Raw genomic sequence first — 21,171 nt, 5'->3', positions numbered from 1 at the left:
TTCTCCATCCTTCCCAAATCTGAGCTTGTGCTCATCGCTAATGACCTCATTGTCAATGGGATGTTAAACACTAATACCCTCCTCTACAACACACCCAGTTTCAGGTGAATCTATGTGTGCTACGAGGAGGTGCACAACAAAGTGATTGGTGTTCTAAAAGTTGACAGGCCTAGGTAAAATTTCCTCCTAATGTGTAAAGCTCTCAAAAGAGTAAACAACTTAACAATTGATAATTTCTTTGTTAACTCTATGGAACTATTGTGGCCAGGTGGCTTGAACAGAGACAGTGGTTTGGTGCTAGTGATAGATGGTGTCTCATACATGGCTTAGGTAGCCAAGGGGCTTCAGATTATCTACCCAGTGTGGTGTGTGTATGTCAGTTGCATTGTACATGCATTACACAGAGATGCAGAAGCCATCATATGACTGAAAGCTACTGGTGCTCAACGGTGTGACACCGTGGTTGTTGTGCAACATCTGCAGAGTGAGTTGGGTTGAGATTGTGGGGACATAGAACCACTGGCTCTATCCCCCCCACCCCCAATAATATCTCTGTCCTACCACAGCAAGAACAACTGTATATTTGCCAGATCAGTTCTCTGTAGTACATGCTCTATACTACAAGCATTGTGTATAGACTGCGAGAATAAAAGTATTCATAGTAAGTGACAGGAGTGTCAGTGATTATTTATCGTCACAATTACCATGCCCACTCCCCACTACCTACAAGCTCATGGTCATGTTGCTGACAAAGTGAGCAACAAATTGGAAAGTTTTCTACTGTGAAATCTTGGATATTATACAATGTGCAAAATTAGTGAGTCTTTCTGGGAATGCCACAACATTTGAACACAATAAACCAATGCTGGCCTGTAGTGACTTTCCTGTCTTCAAATTTGCTCCTGTGACATTCTGTGATGTGGAGAGGAACTTTTCCAGGTATAAAACTATCCTCAAGCACAACTGTAGATCTTTGAAAATGGAAAACCGGAAAATGGAAAATGCACCTTTTGATCCCATGCAACACTGAAGAAAATAGACTGACAGGTTGTATTAACTAATCTGTATGACCTTAAACAAATGGTGTACAGGAGTAAAAACTTGGTTTTATTGTTTGGATAGGTTTCATTACTTTCACTTTCTTTTTTTTACATGTAGACATTTAAAAAATAGTCCTAGGTAGTTTCAAACACTGCAAAAAGTAATTACTACACTCACAGTTTGTTCAGTAGTGAATTTTGTGTTACATGGTATCAAAACCTATCAACAAGAATGTTTTTAAATGAAGTTGTATAAACTCATATTTCATTTTTAAGTTTATATTTGTATAAGTTTTAGGTCATAAGTGCTTGCATATTTTGATGTGTTTTAGGTCAATGCAATCTGGGCCCAACTGATCACATGCAACTCTCAACTATTTTTGAGAAACAATAAGATAGGTCTACAGCTCCCCATTTCATCTTGTTTTCTCTTTCTAAGAGCTTGTCAGACTTAAACCTTAGTGTATTTTAATCAATCTGGAAAACATTCCTCATCAAAAGAGTGGTTGCTTATGAGGGAGAGTGGATATGAAATACTATGACAGACTAACTTAGTGATTGTAATGGGAACCTCATCCAAACCTAACGAGTTAAAAATTTTTAGGAACATTATGATTTTCAGAACATCAGAGCTTGGAACATGGGAAAACTTAAAACCTGAGCAATTTCTCTCTGCATAAAAGGATTTGTACTTGATGGTGACCAGTCACTGATATACATGAAGATATCATGGAAGGATTCATATGTTAAGCTTTACCATTTATCACTAGCTTGGAGAGATATTTTCTCTCTGTTATACTGACATCTTCTTTTCTCATAACAGATCAAACAGTTTTTGATACACAATACACAAATTCACACACATGAAAGTAATTTTTTGTTAACAAACTGGCCTAAAATTCATGCTAATAAATATTTAAAAGCAACAAATTACTTTTATTGTTTGAAGTCTATGTTAACCTCTATTACCACATTATAAATGTCTATTACACAGTACTTGGGCCATGATCATGGTGTAATATCACCACTTGGCCCAAGGTACAATTTTCCACCCACTTCAATAAATGGTTAATGTAACCTAAAATAATAAAATGGCAGATTGGTTATTACTGTATGACGAATGTCTGTCACAAAACTTAACCATTTAAGATTAATTTTATTTATGCATCTGTAGCTGGAGTAACATTGAATTAGAACAGAAAAAGTTACTTTTAGAAGAAAAAAAAGCAATGATACATGTCAAGGAAATTTATATAATTGTTTCTGTAAGTAAGCTGTCTTACTCATACCATTGGTGTGAAAAAGACTGAAGTTAGAGAGCAAAGACTAGAGTTGTGAAATGGGTCAGGGTACATGCCACCTCAAGGTACAACCCTCTTCCCTATTCCTTACCTGATGACCATTTGACAGCCACACTCACTTGATTGAAAATGTTACTGAACACACACACAGCAGGATATTCATAGATTTGGAACAAGTTAATAATTCACTAATCAGTGTGAGCAACTATACTGAATTTTCTTTATTGAACATACTGAGAATTATTATTGTGCATTCAGTCTTAAGCACATGCTATTACGTTCTCTTTTTTTATCATATATATTACAAAAAATGTTCTGTGAACAGAACAAACTGATTTAAAGCATAAAGATGAAAATATATATAGAATCTTATGCTCTGCAGCAAAGTGTGCAGTAGTTTGAAACGTTCTAGCAAATTGCAGCGATGTTTGAGAGTTGAGCTTTGAACCTAGCATTTTGTGTGTAATGGTCTCACTGAATGAGCTATCCAGGCACTACTCATGGCCAACCCTCTCCCCAGCTTCATTGTTTTGAGCAATACTGTCCAACTTTCCAAACTTCATGGAAGGTCTCCTGTATACCTTATGGCTAACACTCCATCCTGTATATATTAATATGACTACTTGTTGAAGGAAAATAATTATACTTGTACTACATGTATGGATACTTATGTAACTGGACACATTCTACCTTGTAACACTAACAGAAAATATCAGTCTCAGGACTGAGATGTTAAGAAATTTTGTAGAAGAAGACACTAATAAGACATACTTCTGTTGGTTTTATAAATTATGAAGATATCCACATTATTTAGAAACATGGACAGATTTTTAAGGCTTTTACTACAATATAGAGAACAACAATTGGAAACCTAAATGAGTATAAACTCAAAGCTCAATCCTGTTCATTACTACTATCAACCACATTTTTCATCTATTTGGTAAAAATATTTCAGTGATTTATATGAACTAATCTTCCAGATTAACAGACAGTATCCTGCCCGATAGTCCATAGTCTTGTGTCTTCATCACCCACTACTATCAACATCTTGATAACGCAAATCACACCTTGCTGTGGCTTTGAGAATCTCCCACCACAACCTGAGATGAGGGATATTGTACCCAATACCATACCTCATACCTGTAGCCCCCAGTGTGAAATCCTTTTGTCCACCTAAGCTGTGAGTCTATCCATCAGTCACTCTTGCTTTCTGATCATGCGTTACTTCACAGTGGATGACCTAAATGAATGACCTGCCTTGCACTGGCACTCAAGAATTCTCTTCATCATCTGGCTGCAGGATTTCCATTCCAATCAAAGTTACAGCCATGTGTGAAAGCACCCCATTTTCTACTAGCTATACTATACACTGAGGTGACAAAAGTCATGGGATACCTCCTTTTGCTCAATGTGCTGCAGCAATTTGACATGACGTGGACTCAACAAGTCATTGGAAGTCCCCTGCAGAAACATTGAACCATATTGTCTCTACACCACCCATAATTGTGGAAGCATTGCTGGTGCAGGATGTTGTGCATGAACTGGTCTCTTGATTGTGTCCCATAAATGTTCTATGGGATTCATGATGTGTGATCCTGGTGACCAAATCATTCATTTGACTTGTCCAGAATGTTCCTCAAACATACCCCGTTGACAAGACATTGAAATCCTTTAATGGCTGCAAATGTTCTCAAAATACATAAACATTACCATTTCCAGTCAATGATCAGTTCATTTGGACCAGAGGACCCAGGCTATTCGATGTAAACACAGCCAACACCATTACAAACCCTATCAGCTCTTACCAACTGAAATAAGGACACATCTGACCAGGTCATATGGTCACTAGCCCAGGATAGGTGCTGCAGGCAATGTCATACTGTTAGCAAAGGCACTCGCATCAGTCATCTACTGCTATATCCCATTAACACCAAATTTCATTGCATTGTTGTAACAGGTACATTTGTGATGTATCTCATATTGAGTTCTGTGGTTATTTCAAGCAGTGTTGCTTGTCTGTTAACACTGAAAACTCGTGCAAATGCCACTGCTCTCTGTTGTTAAGTGAAGGCTGTCAACCAATCTGTTGCCCATACTGTGAGATAATGTCTGAAATGTGGTGTCCTTGGCACGCTCTTAACACTGAGGATCTCAGAATATTGAATTCGCTAACAATTTCCGCAATGGGATGTCCCATGTGTCCAGCTGTAACTATCAATCTGCATTTAAAAATCTTTTAATTCCTGTTTTGTGACCACAATCACATTGGAAACCTTTTCACATGAACCACCTGATAACAAATGACAATTCTGATAATGCACTGCCCTTTTATACCTTGTGTTCACAGTACTACCACCATGTGTACATGTGCATTTGCTATCCCATAATTTTTGTTACATCAGTGTGAGTTCTACACAGCATTATAAGTACACTAGCATCCAAAAATTATGCATAATTACAAGAAAGAGGACATATTGCCTTATCAGGATGTCAGAAAGGCTTCCCTCTACTCTTGTTACTGATAATGGTCCGCAATTTGCCTCTTTTGATTTTGCGGATTTTTGTGCCCGTCATGGCATCATGCATGTCACGGCTCCTCCATTCCATTCACAGTCAAACATTGAAGCTGAACAACTGGTCGCACATTTAAGGCTCAGATGAGGAGACTCCTGACTTCTTCTGCTACTGATGATGCACTTCTCCAATTTCTGGCTTCTTACCGTTTCACCCTCATGGGCGACCCCAGCCCGGCTGAGCTCTTACATGGCTGACAGCCCCGCATGCTACTTCATCTTCTGCGGCCTTCCACCTCATGGCCACGGGTGCCTTCGCTTGGCTGGTTCACCGCCGATGACCTTGTGTGGGTATGGGGATATGGCAGGTGGCCAAAATGGAGTCCTGGCCACATCTTACGACACCGTGGCCAATGCCTGTATGAAATCCAGATGGACAAGGGTGTTGCAGTGCGTCATTCAGACCAGCTTCAGACTTGTGTGCTGGCAACACCTGTTCTGGATGCTGCTACACCACCTTCGGCTCTACCTGATGGTCGGGATACTGGAATCTCTCATTACTCACAACGCAGTCCTCTCACCATCATATTGGTGCCAGCACAAGAACTAACGCCACCAGGAGACGTGCCCATGCAGGAACCAGATGACCATCACCTGTCAGAGCAACTCTACTCACCTCCTTCTCCTACGGATGCGGACACATCACCCATGTCTCCTGTTATAACAACCAGACTTGCCACAACGGGCAGATTGGTGCACGAGGCCCCAGCAGATTCGACCCTCACGTCTCCTGTCATCTCGACCCGTTATCATCGGGAACACTTCCGTCTGTATGGGAAGCCTCTTCCTGAAGACTTTACGGCCAGTCAAACAACACCTATGGACGTTATCAATCCAAAGGCCACCTCCATCAAGACCTGTGCAAAAACTTCAAAGCGGGGAAAAGTGTTGTGACTCACCAATCTTTCAAAGTGCCTCCACGCAGTTACACGCGTCCTCTACATGCGGCGCTGTCTGCCAGCCATGCAGCAGCAGCGCCACCTAAGCGGCCAGCCAGCCAGTGGCCGCTAGACTCAGACTCAGTTATGAATTGACTGTTAAAGTGTACACACGTCTTACTCTGTTTACTTAATCTGTAACTTTCATGTATTGCGTCTTCCTTGAAATATATTTGTTCAACTTGAAGTTATAACAATTGCTATGTATGGGAAATAGAAGAAATGACCCAAATCATATAAATTTAGCTTCTTTTGATTCTTTTATGAACTAAATCCAGTCAGATACATTGTAGCTAAATAGAGTAATCCTCAGCTGACTGGTATGATGTAGACCTTACAAATATTTAAATTGTTTGTCAAGACTGTATAAATGTTCTGTAAAAATGATAGACATCTGCATCTATATCCATATTTTCAAGATGCCTTTAATATTTTCTGTCCCAGGGCTTCATATTGGCTTCAATTTGTTTGATTTCCCGGTATGGTCATTTCATAAACTGTGTGTGTGTGTTTGTGTTTGTGTTTGTGTGTGTGTGTGTGTGTGTTTTCTTCTCTATCTCCTTTATTAATCCAGTCTGGCAAAAACCGCTTTTTAGTGAAGTTTTCTTAGAAGACTTCCATTGCCTCTCAGTGTAACTTCTTTTTTCCTTGAACTTGTTTTTTTGTTGTCATTCCACTGTAAGTGACATCACATACACAGCTTTTTTATGATGGTTGTTGTCTTCTACTTCTCAACTTTCACAGTTTCCTATTTGTCCAGTGTTCTTCCTGAAGGCCCATAGAATGCATTGCATCTTTAACATCTTGCATCCATCTTCCAGGTGGTCTACAATGTTTTCTTCACATAGCTGGTGTCCATTCATATATTCTTTTTGGCCATAGATTATTGGACATTTGTTGGAGGTGGCCATACCAAGTCAATATTTTGCTATCTATGGCATCAAGAATAGTGTCTTTTTCTCCTATAATTTCTTGTATCCCATAATTTATGATGTTTTCTAATTCAGTGAAGGGACAATTTCTTTACAAAAAACCAATTCAAGGGACTTCAATTTATTTTTCTCCCTTTTGGTTAACTCCCATATTTCAGTGCCATATGTGGTGATGTTCTATGTGACTGAAATGTACAGCGAGACCATTATTCTCATCATAATTTTGTCATTCCAAAGCAAGGAATTAAGCTGCCAGTCACTCCTTTTTGTGATGTGAGCCAAATTCTGAGCCATGCTTGACTCTTAACATCTGACGCTTTCAGTTCAGTACTCCGTCTGATGACAATATAGTTGATTGTAGGTTACATGTTGGTTGTGTCCATTGATATTTGTGGATATCTTTGCTTGAAACCCATCCATTAGACACTTTTAGTTTCTGTTGTTGACATATAAATGAATTAATCTTTTGCAATTATTATTGAAAATAGATTCTCCAGTGCATCCAATTGTGAGGGCCATTTAATTTGGAACCTGCTCTGCCATTTAGGTCACCAGTTATGAACACCTCTTTTCCAACATTTTCCAAAGTTGTTGTCAGATTAAAATAGAAATTTTCCTCCTCAGCAGCTGCAGCATCATGCATTGGGACACATGCTGCTATGGTTACCATAAAAATGATGTCTTACATCGATATCCATTTGCAAAAGTCTGTGACTGGCTTGGTCCCTGGATTTTATACATTTTTGTACTTCTTTTTAACTACTAGGGATACTCCTCCTTGGTCTTGTTCTTCTTTTGGTATACCACTTTAGGTATGCATATACCAATATCTTTCCCCTGTTCATTTTCCTTATTCTTAGTTTCTGGGAGAGTTTTTATGTGCATGTCATACCATTCTAATTCTTGAAATACTTCTCTTTTAGATGATATTCCTGGAATATTCCACATTCCTAATCATGGAACACATTTCTTTGCCAGTTTTTGTTTATATTTTTGACAGTATATTTCTGAGTTGTTGAGAAATTGTGCATTTTGTGGTTTTCTAAAAGTGATGGGCTGCACACACATTACCTCAACTCCCAAGCTGGAGGACTAGAAGATTTTCTGTAGGGATGTTATTTCCTTAGACTGGTTGTATTTCTAGACTTCAGAGACAAATCTTCCCTTTTGAAGGTTGCCATATCTGCCAGCTCCACTGTAATGAAGTCCTTTCTCTCCACCTTTGCTGCCATTGTGGTCTTTGTCCGTATCCCTGGACAAGGCAAGTGCACTGTAGCCCACAATACTAGTCCTCAGCAGGATGTTTTATGGTTTTTATTGTTTTCAGGAATTGATCACTGATTGTTTGGTTGGATAATGATGGAATACATTACATCTGTTAATTTTAAGTGTGAATTGCTGTTCCCTGCATCAGCCATCTATTTTTAGGAGGTATCTGTACATTTTGCTACAATTTTCTGGCAACACAACTTTCCTTCTTTCAAAAACACATTTTATTAACAGCTTCACGGAGCTTCTCATCTTATCCATTGGGTCATTCACTATATGTCATGAACAGCAACAGTCCTGTAATACTCATTTTGGTTACCCCAGTTTCCCTTAAATCCCACAATTCTGTCCTGTGGAGAATGATAGCTCTGGCAAACTAAGAACAAAAAATTCCTAGGACATGGAAAAGGCAATGATTTGACATGAAAAAGGCAATGATTTGACAACTGATGATGTTTGTCAATGAATGCCTTGACTTGTTACATGTCCCTTAAGGTTCTTCTGTATGATAGGTTTGGTGGAACATAGACATTGATAATGATGTAATTATATTGGTAACTGAGCAGGTACTATAGAAGAAACAATAGCTATTAAGTATAACTGAGAATCTAATAGCTTCTTTCAGATTTCATACTAATTTTATTGTATTAATTTTACTCTTTGTAAGTAAAAGTAATGTGTAGTAGTGTAGTGATAGTTGCTTGCTGATGCAGTTTACTTTACAGGAAGGTATAATAATGTTCAGTAGTACCATTTGCAGCAAGATGAAGGACCCACTTATCAATGTCATGAATATTGTCAGGAATATTAGCCTGGATTGCAACATCTCGTGCTGTGCGATACAATTCATCCCTATAGCCAGCATTCAAACCAGTCTCCTGCAGGAGCTGGAATAATCCATTACGTCCATGTGCTCTCGCTGCAGCAAAATGGAGCATGCTCTGGCCATGTTCATCCTGAAAAAGGGAAACACATAAATTGTTGAGGTTTTGTGCAAGTCATTATCTCTGAGCAGATAAACATTTAAAATTATCTGATTTCATTTGTACATTGCTACCAGTAATTACATTTTATAGTCTTTATTGGGAAGTATTAATTCAAGCTAACCTCAATATGTTAATCAAGATAAATAAAATACACTCAACTAAATGTTGAAAATGATAAAAGAAACAGCAATTTTAATAAATAAACAGGTATTTTAAGAGCTTGTGAAAGAAAACATTCATAATTCAGAAACTGAATACATATGAAAGAAAGAAAAGAGTAGTACTGGAGATACTAGAGATGGAGAGGAAATATACGAGATGAGAAGAAGTAATGATAGAGAAAAGATGTCCATAAAAGTTCAATTAATGCAACACAGAAAACATGTGGACTTTATGTAATACACCAGGTTCTTTTTTGCTAGCAAAATACAAATTCTTGTCAGGCTGTGAATTGCACAGTATTGCTGCTGTTTATTGAGATAAATTGTTATAAAACATTATAAAGACTAAAACTTTTAAAATACACTCCTGGAAATGGAAAAAAGAACACATTGACACCGGTGTGTCAGACCCACCATACTTGCTCCGGACACTGCGCGAGGGCTGTACAAGCAATGATCACACGCACGGCACAGCGGACACACCAGGAACCGCGGTGTTGGCCGTCGAATGGCGCTAGCTGCGCAGCATTTGTGCACCGCCGCCGTCAGTGTCAGCCAGTTTGCCGTGGCATACGGAGCTCCATCGCAGTCTTTAACACTGGTAGCATGCCGTGACAGCGTGGACGTGAACCGTATGTGCAGTTGACGGACTTTGAGCGAGGGCGTATAGTGGGCATGCGGGAGGCCGGGTGGACGTACCACCGAATTGCTCAACATGTGGGGTGTGAGGTCTCCACAGTACATCGATGTTGTCGCCAGTGGTCGGCGGAAGGTGCACGTGCCTGTCGACCTGGGACCGGACCGCAGCGACGCACGGATGCACGCCAAGACCGTAGGATCCTACGCAGAGCCGTAGGGGATCGCACCGCCACTTCCCAGCAAATTAGGGACACTGTTGCTCCTGGGGTATCGGCGAGGACCATTCGCAACCGTCTCCATGAAGCTGGGCTACGGTCCCGCACACCGTTAGGCCGTCTTCCGCTCACGCCCCAACATCGTGCAGCCCGCCTCCAGTGGTGTCACGACAGGCGTGAATGGAGGGACGAATGGAGACGTGTCATCTTCAGGGATGAGAGTCACTTCTGCCTTGGTGCCAATGATGGTCGTATGCGTGTTTGGCGCCGTGCAGGTGAGCACCACAATCAGGACTGCATACGACCGAGGCACACAGGGCCAACACCTGGCATCATGGTGTGGGGAGCGATCTCCTACACTGGCCGTACACCACTGGTGATCGTCGAGGGGACACTGAATAGTGCACGGTACATCCAAACCGTCATCGAACCCATCGTTCTACCATTCCTAGACCGGCAAGGGAACTTGCTGTTCCAACAGGACAATTCACGTCCGCATGTATCCCGTGCCACCCAACGTGCTCCAGAAGGTGTAAGTCAACTACCCTGGCCAGCAAGATCTCCGGATCTGTCCCCCATTGAGCATGTTTGGGACTGGATGAAGCGTCGTCTCACGCGGTCTGCACGTTCAGCACAAACGCTGGTCCAACTGAGGCGCCAGGTGGAAATGGCATGGCAAGCCGTTCCACAGGACTACATCCAGCATCTCTACGATCGTCTCCATGGGAGAATAGCAGCCTGCATTGCTGCTAAAGGTGGATATACACTGTACTAGTGTCGACATTGTGCATGCTCTGTTGCCTGTGTCTATGTGCCTGTGGTTCTGTCAGTGTGATCATGTGATGTATCTGACCCCAGGAATGTGTCAATAAAGTTTCCCCTTCCTGGGACAATGAATTCACGGTGTTCTTATTTCAATTTCCAGGAGTGTACATTACAAATTTTTAAAAAAGTTACAAAATAGTAATATTTCACGCAATATGAAGCTTCCTGAAATAATTAATTTCTGAAATAAAACTAAAAAATAACACATTATATTCAGTAGACCCCACATTTAAAAGGCTTGAACACCCCAGTCCTGAACATTTATATGCTCTCTTTCTTCAGTAGCCTATCCATTCCTGAAATGTGCAAAACACACATTAAAGAGCTGTTGATCTTCTACTAATCTTTCCTTTTCACCAGTGAAGGCAACACTCCAGTAATTATTTGGGCTAGTATGATCTTTCCCAAATTTCAGTACAACAATCATCATTGATTCCCTCCACATTTTGTAATACTGTCCATGATATCAGATTTTTGTTAAAACAGTTGATAAGTATCGCTGTTTTTCCTTGTTTATATCTTTATATCTTTCAGACATTGGAGGTTGTGGTTGATATTCTCTTTCTTTCATTCTGTTTTTTTATTACCTTCCTTTTTGTCAATGTCTGACTTTCAGAATGAAGCAATATATTGTTGGAACTGTGAATAAACAGAATAAAATGGTATCAAATGCAAAGTGTACAAAACATAGTCATAGAAGCCCAACTATCAGTTATGATAAAGAAAACATGTTTTTGACCAATAGAAATCAGTTTTCACTTAATTTTATTTGGTGGAATTGCATTAAGAGAAGTGCTAACAACATGTTGGTACAATTTTAGAAACAAGTATCACTAAAGCAGTACTACTAAACTATGCTTTTCATGCGGTTACTGCCCTTGATATTTTTCAATGATTTTTAGAGCAGTTGACTATGCTTGTCCTAGGTTTCATTAATTATCTGGATGATATTGTTATCATGGACTCCTTCATGGTGGATTACTTGAACAATTTTCACAGCTTGTTTTCTGTCTTTCAGTCCTCAGGCTTACAGTGCAATTTCGTGAAATCTCAATTTTTTCAACCTTTTGTTGTTTACTTGGGGTTCAAGGTCATGCAGGATGGGGTCCCCCCTCTGCCAGATCACAACTCTCCTGTTCCATCTACAACTCGCCCTTCATCCACAAAGGAACTTCAGGCCTTCCTAGGGAAGATAGTGTAGTACCACAAATTCATGATGGGGGCAGCCACATTTGACCACATGTTGCATGCATTGTTACACAAGAATGTACCTTTTTGCTGGATCCTGGACTGAAAAAGTGTTTTTTGAATGTTGAAACCCAAACTACTCTTGGCAGCCTATTTAGCTACATTCTCTCTGGACCAGCATATAGTTTTGGCGAGTGATGCCTCACAATATGAACTCGGCATGGTCCTAGCACACCAATATGCCGATGGCTCTGAATGACCTGTTGCTTTCACCTACAAATCTCTCACTCCAGCCCAGCAACAGTACTCTCAGGTGGAGAAAGAGGCTCTTGCCATAAATTTTACATTTTTTTGTGTGGCTCCAAGTTTCACTTTATTATAGGCCATAAGCCTTGTTTAACTCTCACCCTTTCTTGCCTCACAAGGCTGCATACAACCTACAGCACTGGACACTGTTCTTGTCACATTACAGTTACAAAATCTATTTTTGACCTACATCTAAACCTGAATGAAATTTTTGATCTGCAGCAGAGTGTGTGCTGATATGAAACTTCCTGGCAGATTAAAACTGTGTACTAGACCAAGACTGAAACTCGGGACCTTTGCTTTTCGCAGGCAGGTGCTCTACTATCTGAGCTACCCAAGTAAGACTCCCAGCCTGCCGTCACAGCCTTAATTCCACCAGTACCTCATCTCCTACCTTCCAAACCTCACAGAAGCTCTCCTGCGAACCTTGCAGAACTAGCACTCCTGGAAGAAAGGATACTGCAGAGACATGGCTTAGCCACAGACTGGGGGATGTTTCTATAATGAAATTTTCACTCTGCAGTGGAGTGTGCGATGATATGATTCTTCCTGGCAGATTAAAACTGTGTGCCGGACTGAGACTCAAACTTGGGATCTTAATGTTTTGTGGGTAAGTGCTCTGCCATCTGAGCTACCCAAGCACAACTCATGACCTGCCCTCACAGCCTTAATTCCGCCAATACCTCATCTCCTACCTTCCAAACTTCACAGAAGCTCTCTGCCAGGAAGTTTCATATCAGCACACACTCCACTGCAGAGTGAAAATTTCATTCTGGAAACAAATCCCAGGCTGTGGCTAAGCCATGTCTCTGCAATATCCTTTCTTCCAGGAGTGCTAGTTCTGCAAGGTTTGCAGAAGAGCTTCCGTGAAGTTTGGAAGGTAGGAGACGAGGTACTGGTGGAATTAAGGCTGCGAGGGTGGGTCGTGAGTTGTGCTTGGGTAGTTCAGATGGTAGAGCACTTGTCCGTGAAAGGCAAAGGTCCTGAGTTCGAGTCTCAGTCCAGCACACAGTTTTAATCTGTCAGTAAGTTTTACATCTAAACCTGATAATGCAGATGCCTTGTTCTACCTTCCTGTGGGTCCTGATCCTGACTTTGATTGTGAAGAATTGCTTTGCTTCCATCTTGATACTGAAACACAGAATGCAGTCGAGGGTTTCCCAATTACAAGCTTGCATGTAGCCACTGCAGTTGCAGCTGACCTAGTTTTCTGCCAGGTGGTTCACTTTGTTCGGTAGGGCTGGCCAGATAAAACACCTGGTCAGGCTTCAGCCCCCTAAGAAACTATTTTTCCTTGTGGTATTGCCCCTCTGTTTTTAATGGTGTTTTCTGTTGTCCATGGAAGACCTCTCTCCCAGAGTAATCATTCCCACATTGTTACTGTGTGAGGTTCTACATCTTCTCCACCAAGGCCACTGGGAAGTTTCACACACTAAATTGTTAGCTAGGAGACATGTTTTTTGGCCAGGTATTGATGGCAAAATTGTCTGTTTTGTCATGACTTGTGAGCAACGTGCCCAACAACAGGCAGCTCCCAGGGTGTCTCTGTCCCCCTGGCCCACTCCATGGCAGATACTGGAACACATTCATGTAGACTTTACAGTTTCTTTCTTGAACTCCTATTGGCTCTTAGATGTGGATACACTTTCCCAGTTTCTTTACAGTCTCCGGTATGCATAAATATTGCCTGGGATCACAATTCATACACTTTTGAGAGCTTTTTCTTTTAAGAGATTGCCTGGTACCTTAGTTTGTTTCTCACATCTTTCAATTATTTTGTTGCTGTCACAGCTTCATTGTGTTACAGCTTCACTATTCCACCGTCAATAGAATGGTGAGGTGGAATGACTAGTGAGTGCGTTTAAGTCCCAAATGAAAAGGCTTGTTGTGGATTCTTCACCAGATGATGCCCTTCTCAATTTTATCAGGTCCTATTGCTTCATGCCTATGGGGGAGCAGAGCCCAGCTTAGTTACTTCATTGCCAGCAGTGAAGCATGCTCCTCCACCTTTTGCGGCCTGCAGTACACCTGTGGCAGCCAGGTTAATGCAGCTGCTTTGTACCGGGATCCCTGGTGTGGGCACAAGAATTTGGACACTGGTCCATATGGATACTGGCCACTGTAGTCCACCACTGGAAACGCCATCTTTGTGATGTCTGCATGGCCAACGGGTTGGTGGCACATCACTTTGATAAGCTGCACCTCTGCTCACTGCCAGAAGCTACCATTTCATGGGTGTGGCCCCAATTGCTGCAGCCCGCACCGCCACCCTTCGCTTTGAACTGCTTGTCACCTGCAGTGGAGATGCCTCTGTACCATTGGCTGCCTTCTCCATGTGTGGTGCCCTGGGGTTCCAGCTTCCCAGTGCCTGGAACTGGTCCCTCTCTGGCCTCGGGTCCAGTGTCGCAGCTTACAGTGCCCATCAGGCTGGCTCCATGGCCCTCTCACCATCATCACCTCAACCATTGGTGCCAGTTGGTTCAGAGCCCGGTCTCATCTGCAGATGACGAAGCAAGGATGGTGAGGGCGCCTCCCACCCCCCCCCCCTCCACCCACCCTCAGTGCTGTTGTTGTTGGGTGCTGCATGGGCCTACCACCCTCAGGCATGCTGGCTTCTCTACACATTCTGGCCATATGCTCTGGTGCCTGCCCGGCACATCGTCCTGCTCCTGCCATCGCCACCAGCTGCTGCCACTCCAAATCTGAAGGATGTTTTCTCTGAGAGGAGAGGTGTGCTGTATCCTGCTACTAGTGCTTGTGGGTGTGAGTATGCCGAGTGAAGTGTCACTGCATGTGTGTACTTAAATCAACCGCCAACTGTATCAACACAGGCGAGCCACTAGAGGCTGTATGTAAGAAGTGTGCACATGGCACGGTCTCCACCACACCTTCTGCCAGTAACTCACACCTATATGTGAACGAAGCAGTGCTGACTCACACTCACTGTGTTCTTTTAGTTTGTACCACTCACATCAATTGTTCTGTGTATCACATGTTACACCTTCTGTATCATTCTCTTGTCTTGTTACATGTGGAAATATGAGAGCCTTATTTCCACTATTGTTCAGAGGTTTGTGAATAAAGCCATATTTATGTTACTTCAATCAATTTGATGTATTACTTGGTTACTACATTATGTCATTCTTGACTGCTCAGAAACTGATTGTTACTTGTTGCTCCTAACACCTTTTAATTGTTTTTGAGAATGGCAAAAGGTGGTGTGGTCATTCTCCACAGACAATTTTTGTACAAAACACAGTACACTTCACAATTTGTAAACTGTAATGTAATTTGATTATATGTCTCTGACATGATACAGTGGGTCACTAGAGGGTGTGCATAAAAAACGTGGAATGAGGCAGAACTGTTAGACTGTACCTTCCCAGTACCCTTTTTGTCTCCTTAGATCAGAAGTCAGCATCTTTATGTAGTAATCTTGACTTTCAGCATTCGCTTTAGAGAATTCTATCAGTTATGGACATTTATTGTTTTGATCAACTTTGTACAGTGTGTGTGTGTGTGTGTGTGTGTGTGTGTGTGTGTGTGTGTGTATGTGTGTTTGGTGACTATAAATCAGAAGACCTGGGACTAAGTCTTTCACAAACATTTGAAATTTTTTTGGCATTTAACAAGATTTTGCAACTTTGATATTGCTCTGTGGCTGTGAATCATATTGGTCTCTATTTCAAATTTGAGATTAAACCTTAGGTGCTTCCACAACTGGCTGGGTGTGCCATTTAAAGATAAGAGGATGGCAAGAACTTACTGTTTCCAGTGTCTATTAGAGTATGATGCTGCTCTAACCAACATTTAATGCAATATAATGTCCATACTTGCCCTCAATTAATACATTTGCAGTAGTTAGGCGCATTCCACTGAACACCTATAGATCAAGTTGAGTAGGATGGAAAAATATTTTATACATAAACTAAATTATTTAGCTTTACAAACTACTAGGCTTTTTCTAATGAGATGGAAGAGTATTAGATGAAATCATGCCCATTTTAAGTGGATGGCTGTTGAGGCATGGAATTCATTAGTGTACAATCTCTGGGGCCAATAGGCTTCTCAAGACTGGCAAACTTGATGCAACTAGCAAATACATTAGATGAACTCAACATCCAAATTGTAATAGTACAAGAAACAAGATGTTTCAATGAAAACCACTTTGAATCAGGAAATTATAGAATTTAAAATACCTTTAAATATTTACAAAAAAAAGACCCAATAAGAGTAGAGAATTTCTGTGAATTATCAGGAGAAACTACAGCTTAAGTCCCATTGTGTCACATCAAAATTTTGATGTTGTTCTTTTGTGCAAAATGGCTTAGGTCAGAAGTGTCCAGGAATTTCAACAGAGACTTCAATGCACAAAACAGCAAAGAAAAGAAATACAGAACCTGCTCACAAAAGAACCAACAAATAAGATAAAAGATCAATTTGATTTTGTGATATCTATGTAACACAACAGACTGAGAGTCACTAAATGTAACACACAGTACATTATTTTAATATACCTCTCAATACATTGGAAATTTCACTATGTAAAAAGACATGTAAGACCATGGACTGGTTTTCATTGTATACCAGTCATTGTACAGTGTCATGAAGAGTAATGATCAGACTTAAAAGAATAAGCAGAATCAAACAAGTCCAGGATGGAATAACAACAATATTACAGAAAGGATAGATTGCTGTTGGCTATATGGAAACGCTGAGTCACAGACAGGCACAATGAAAAGACTGCCACACATTTTAGCTTTCAGCCAAAGGCTTTCTTCTGGAGTGGAAAACACAAACAATTCACACAAGCACAACTAACACATACATGACCATTGTCTCCGGCTGCTGTGGCCAGTCTCAATCTGTGGATGGACTGCATCTAGCCAATGTGGCCAGATACATTGGTCATGTGTGTGTGAATTGTGCTTGTGTGAATGTGTATGTGTTTTCTACTTCAGAAGAAGGCCTTTTGGCTTAAAGCTAAAATGTATAGCAGTCTTGTCATTTTCCCTTTCTGTGACTCAACACCTCCTCTACATGGTTAGATTTAAAAGATGGTAATTCTATACAAAATTATTAAATGATGAATTCACTGGTTTTCATAATCTACGCCAGTTTTAGTTACTAGTTTCCGGTAAAGGATGGAACACTGTATTTTGTATAAAATAATGAAAATTTAGCATTAGAGTTTCCACTATTATGAACAAGTGGAGTGTTAACTTATTTTAAATGAAAACTTACATGTCATAATATTGATTGTTAAAAATATTCATCATGCAAAATTTAAAATTTGAATACTCTACATTTTATGAAACCACATTTGTGAAGTATGTATGTAGACACAAATAATTTTGTTTAAGTTTTCTCCATTGGAAATTACCTACACTATTAATTGTTACAACATTGCAAATACCATGAATTGTTACTTTCACATATAAGTGCCAGTGTTGGGCCAAAGTAATTAGTTGTCAGTTCATGTTAGTTGTTAATGGCAGTTCAAGTGTGAGTCAGTTCAGGTTGTTCTGGAGTTGCAGCCAGTTAGAATGAATAAATGAAAAAAATTATTGGTGTCTCTGTGTTGGATGTTTTTATTTCAAAGTGTATTGCTAAAGATTTCAGCATTATCCAAAAAAGCAATGGAACCAGGACATCTGCAGCAAACAAACTTGAATGATAATGAACATCACCCTCAAATTCTTCAAGATAAGTATCCATTACAAATGTAATGTTTCCTGGTTTTAAACTTCTAAAATTTGCAAAAAAATCCTCATTTAGTTATTGAGGAAAATGTAATCTATAATTAGAACTTTGCTATAATTTTTACATCTTAAAGAGAGCAGGAATATTAAACCTTCCATTTAACATTAACCTAAATTCATTTCCTTATGTTAACATTTTTTTTTTCAAAAAATGGTCAACAAACTTTCATTTAAGACAAGTTCAAATAGGTGATGTGGCCATTTACAAGAATAATCACAAAAAATTAATGTCAAGATCAAAAAAGGAATAATGGATTGTGATCACTACTTGTCTCCAATTAAAGTGAAATTTCAACCTAACAGTCCCAAATCTAGAATGAGCTGAAACCCACTGATCAAGCTGGAATTTTTTAAACAAAATTCTGACATTTTTCTTGTAATATCCACAATCATAATGCTTCCAACTGCTCAGATCTTAAAGATACACTCTTGAAAGCTTCCTAAAGCATTGATGTGCCCAGATGAAAAGTGAATGTACACTCTTGAAAACATGTCAGAGCATTAGCATGCCTCTGGGAAAATGTAAATGGTGCATGTGATAAAATCATAGAATTAAGGTTCAGAGCTGGCAAAACTGGAATGCCTACCAGGGCGTTGGATCCAAAACACTGCCATTATGATCACAACAAACTGACAGAAATTGGAAAAAAATATACACACACACAATGAGCTCATATGGGGGGGAAAACATGTCCTGCTATCAGGCACCCAGCTTTTTTGTTAAATATGTGAATGGGATTTAGAAACAAACCATGAAGAAAATGAAAATTTGTAGCAAATTTTTTCAAAGTTCTTTTAAACCGTAAATCACCCAACAACCAACGTACCTTTTCAAAGCCTGAACCAAATCTAGCTTCAATACCTTCATGATACTTAAACTCAAAAATAATAAAGCTCCAGGGCAAGATGGCACAACAGCCATAACATGGAAAATAGGTGATAAAAGCCTCATACAGGAAATTCCTGTGATTCTTCTAGATAATCAATGTCAGGAAAAAAAACAATGACTGCAAATGTATTCTAATCCATGCTTTTACATCAGAAAGCTGATCAAAACAGACTGAATAATTACAAATGATTTCCTTGCCACCATTCACTTAAGAAATTATGTCAAAAGTCTTACTCAAGAAATATGAAGCACAGACAGATCATTTAACTGCTGAATATCAGGCAGGACTTATGAAAGATAGATCCTGTGCATAATAAATTCTCAGTCTCACAACCAACTTACAAATCTGAAAAGGCAAATGAATAGCGATCATCTTTGTAGACTCCAAAAGGTATACGATTTGATAGACATAAACTGATCATCATATTAGAAGCATTCAAAGAAGTGAAAAAGAGAGAGAACTGATCAAATAAAATGGACTTAATGCCACCTCAAAAACTAAATTCACATGCAAAATATTCAAAATTTCTTATATTAAAACAGAATTCTCTCCATTGTCCTATCTTGTACTGGAATAAGTAATCAGGGTGTGAGTAAAAGAAGTAAATAGGATTAATATTGGCAGACTATGTGAAAATACAATGTGCATCTGAAAAGTTTGATGAATGGTCCCATATGTCAAAAACAGGTCTGGTTAGTATGACACACAAGCACATAAGCATATTGAGAGACATGTCAAAAAGTGTCCTCCCCCCCTCCCCCCCCCCCCCCCAAAAAAAATCAAGTAAATCACCAAAGTGAAGCAGTGGTACACACTGCAACCAAGCTAACAGAGACAGTGAGAACTTGTCTCAGTGCTAAATGAAGTGCAAAATGGAACAACATGATGCTGTCTTCAAATTAGGGAAAATGGCAACAGAGACTCAAAGTACCAGTGTATGATGTTGAACCAATGAGTAAAAAGTGTGAGTCTGAGTGGTTTAAATGCTTTAGAGATGGAAAGGAAGGTGTCAAGGATGAATTGCATTTGGGCTGACTGTCTACATGCACAAACTCAGACAATACCGAAGGTGTGACAGATGCTTGCAGATAGTTGGTGGCTCTCTTTGAGAATGACAGCAGAGGAACTGAAGATGAGCAAAAGCAGTATAAACACAATTGTTCACGAACATTTGAAAAAGTAGATGATTTGTGCTCAGTTTGCACCACAAACACTGACAGATGAGTAACCTTGGATAGAAACAACTGCAGATGTTAATAAAATTTCTGACTAGAATCCACAGTTTTGGGAAACCATCAATATCAGAAATGAGGTCTGGCAACTACCAGTACCATCCACAGACCAAACGACAGTGAATGGTATGCTGTTCATCATCTTCCCCACCTCCCAAAAAAAGTACACTAGCAAAATCCAAGATTAAAATGATGCTGATTGCCTTTTTTGATAACAATGAATATCTACCAAATGATGAAACTGTCAAAAACGAAGTTTATGAAGGAGTTTTGAAATAGCTGCTGCAATGGATCCGGTAAGTTCAGCCAGAACTCTTCTGGAGTAGTCAGTTGAATTTCCCACACAACAATGCTCATCCACACCTTGTCCTTGTGCCCAAGTTTTTCACTCAATGCAAGGTGACTGTTCTACAACAACCTCTTTCTTTTCCAGATTTGGCACAGGCAGACTTCTTTTTGTTTCCCTGTATTAAATTACCTCCAAAAGGCTTACACTTTACAAAGTTGCAGATATCCAACAATGCATGGCCACAGTGCTGTGAATGATGCCACAAGAAGTATTTGTTGAGAATTTCTGACACTCATACAACCAATGTCAGAGGTATGTTCTCACTAATGGCAATTGCGATTAAGGCTAGTAAAGACATTTTTTTGTAACCCTTGTTTCCTTTATTTTCTGAAACCATTTACCAAACTTTTCAAACACACCTAGTAAAACTGTTTTGCAATGTTTGATCCTTATGGTTCAGTCTGTCCAACAATAGAAGAAACAGTTACTTATTCCTAAGAAAAACTTAATGAAATTTCAGTCATAACTGAAAATACATAAAAACTCAGTGTGTGGGATGATGGACAATTTATAGAAACTCAATTTGGCAAAATACATCAGGTAACCTAAATTCAGATACATAGGA

General features: G+C 39.9%; 1 protein-coding gene across 1 annotated transcript in view; it reads right to left on the bottom strand.

The window, feature by feature from the left end:
• Positions 1–21,171, bottom strand: part of LOC126252290 (uncharacterized) — a 63,746-nt gene that overhangs the window by 15,057 nt on the left and 27,518 nt on the right. The window contains exon 4 of the mRNA XM_049953171.1: positions 8,805–9,009. Within this exon, the coding sequence (XP_049809128.1) occupies positions 8,805–9,009 (205 nt within the window). The remainder of the gene's footprint in view (positions 1–8,804; positions 9,010–21,171) is intronic.

The sequence above is a fragment of the Schistocerca nitens genome, chromosome 4 (genome assembly GCF_023898315.1).
Source record: "Schistocerca nitens isolate TAMUIC-IGC-003100 chromosome 4, iqSchNite1.1, whole genome shotgun sequence".
Taxonomy (NCBI): Eukaryota; Metazoa; Arthropoda; class Insecta; order Orthoptera; family Acrididae; genus Schistocerca; species Schistocerca nitens.
This window is presented reverse-complemented; position numbering and strand designations above follow the sequence as displayed.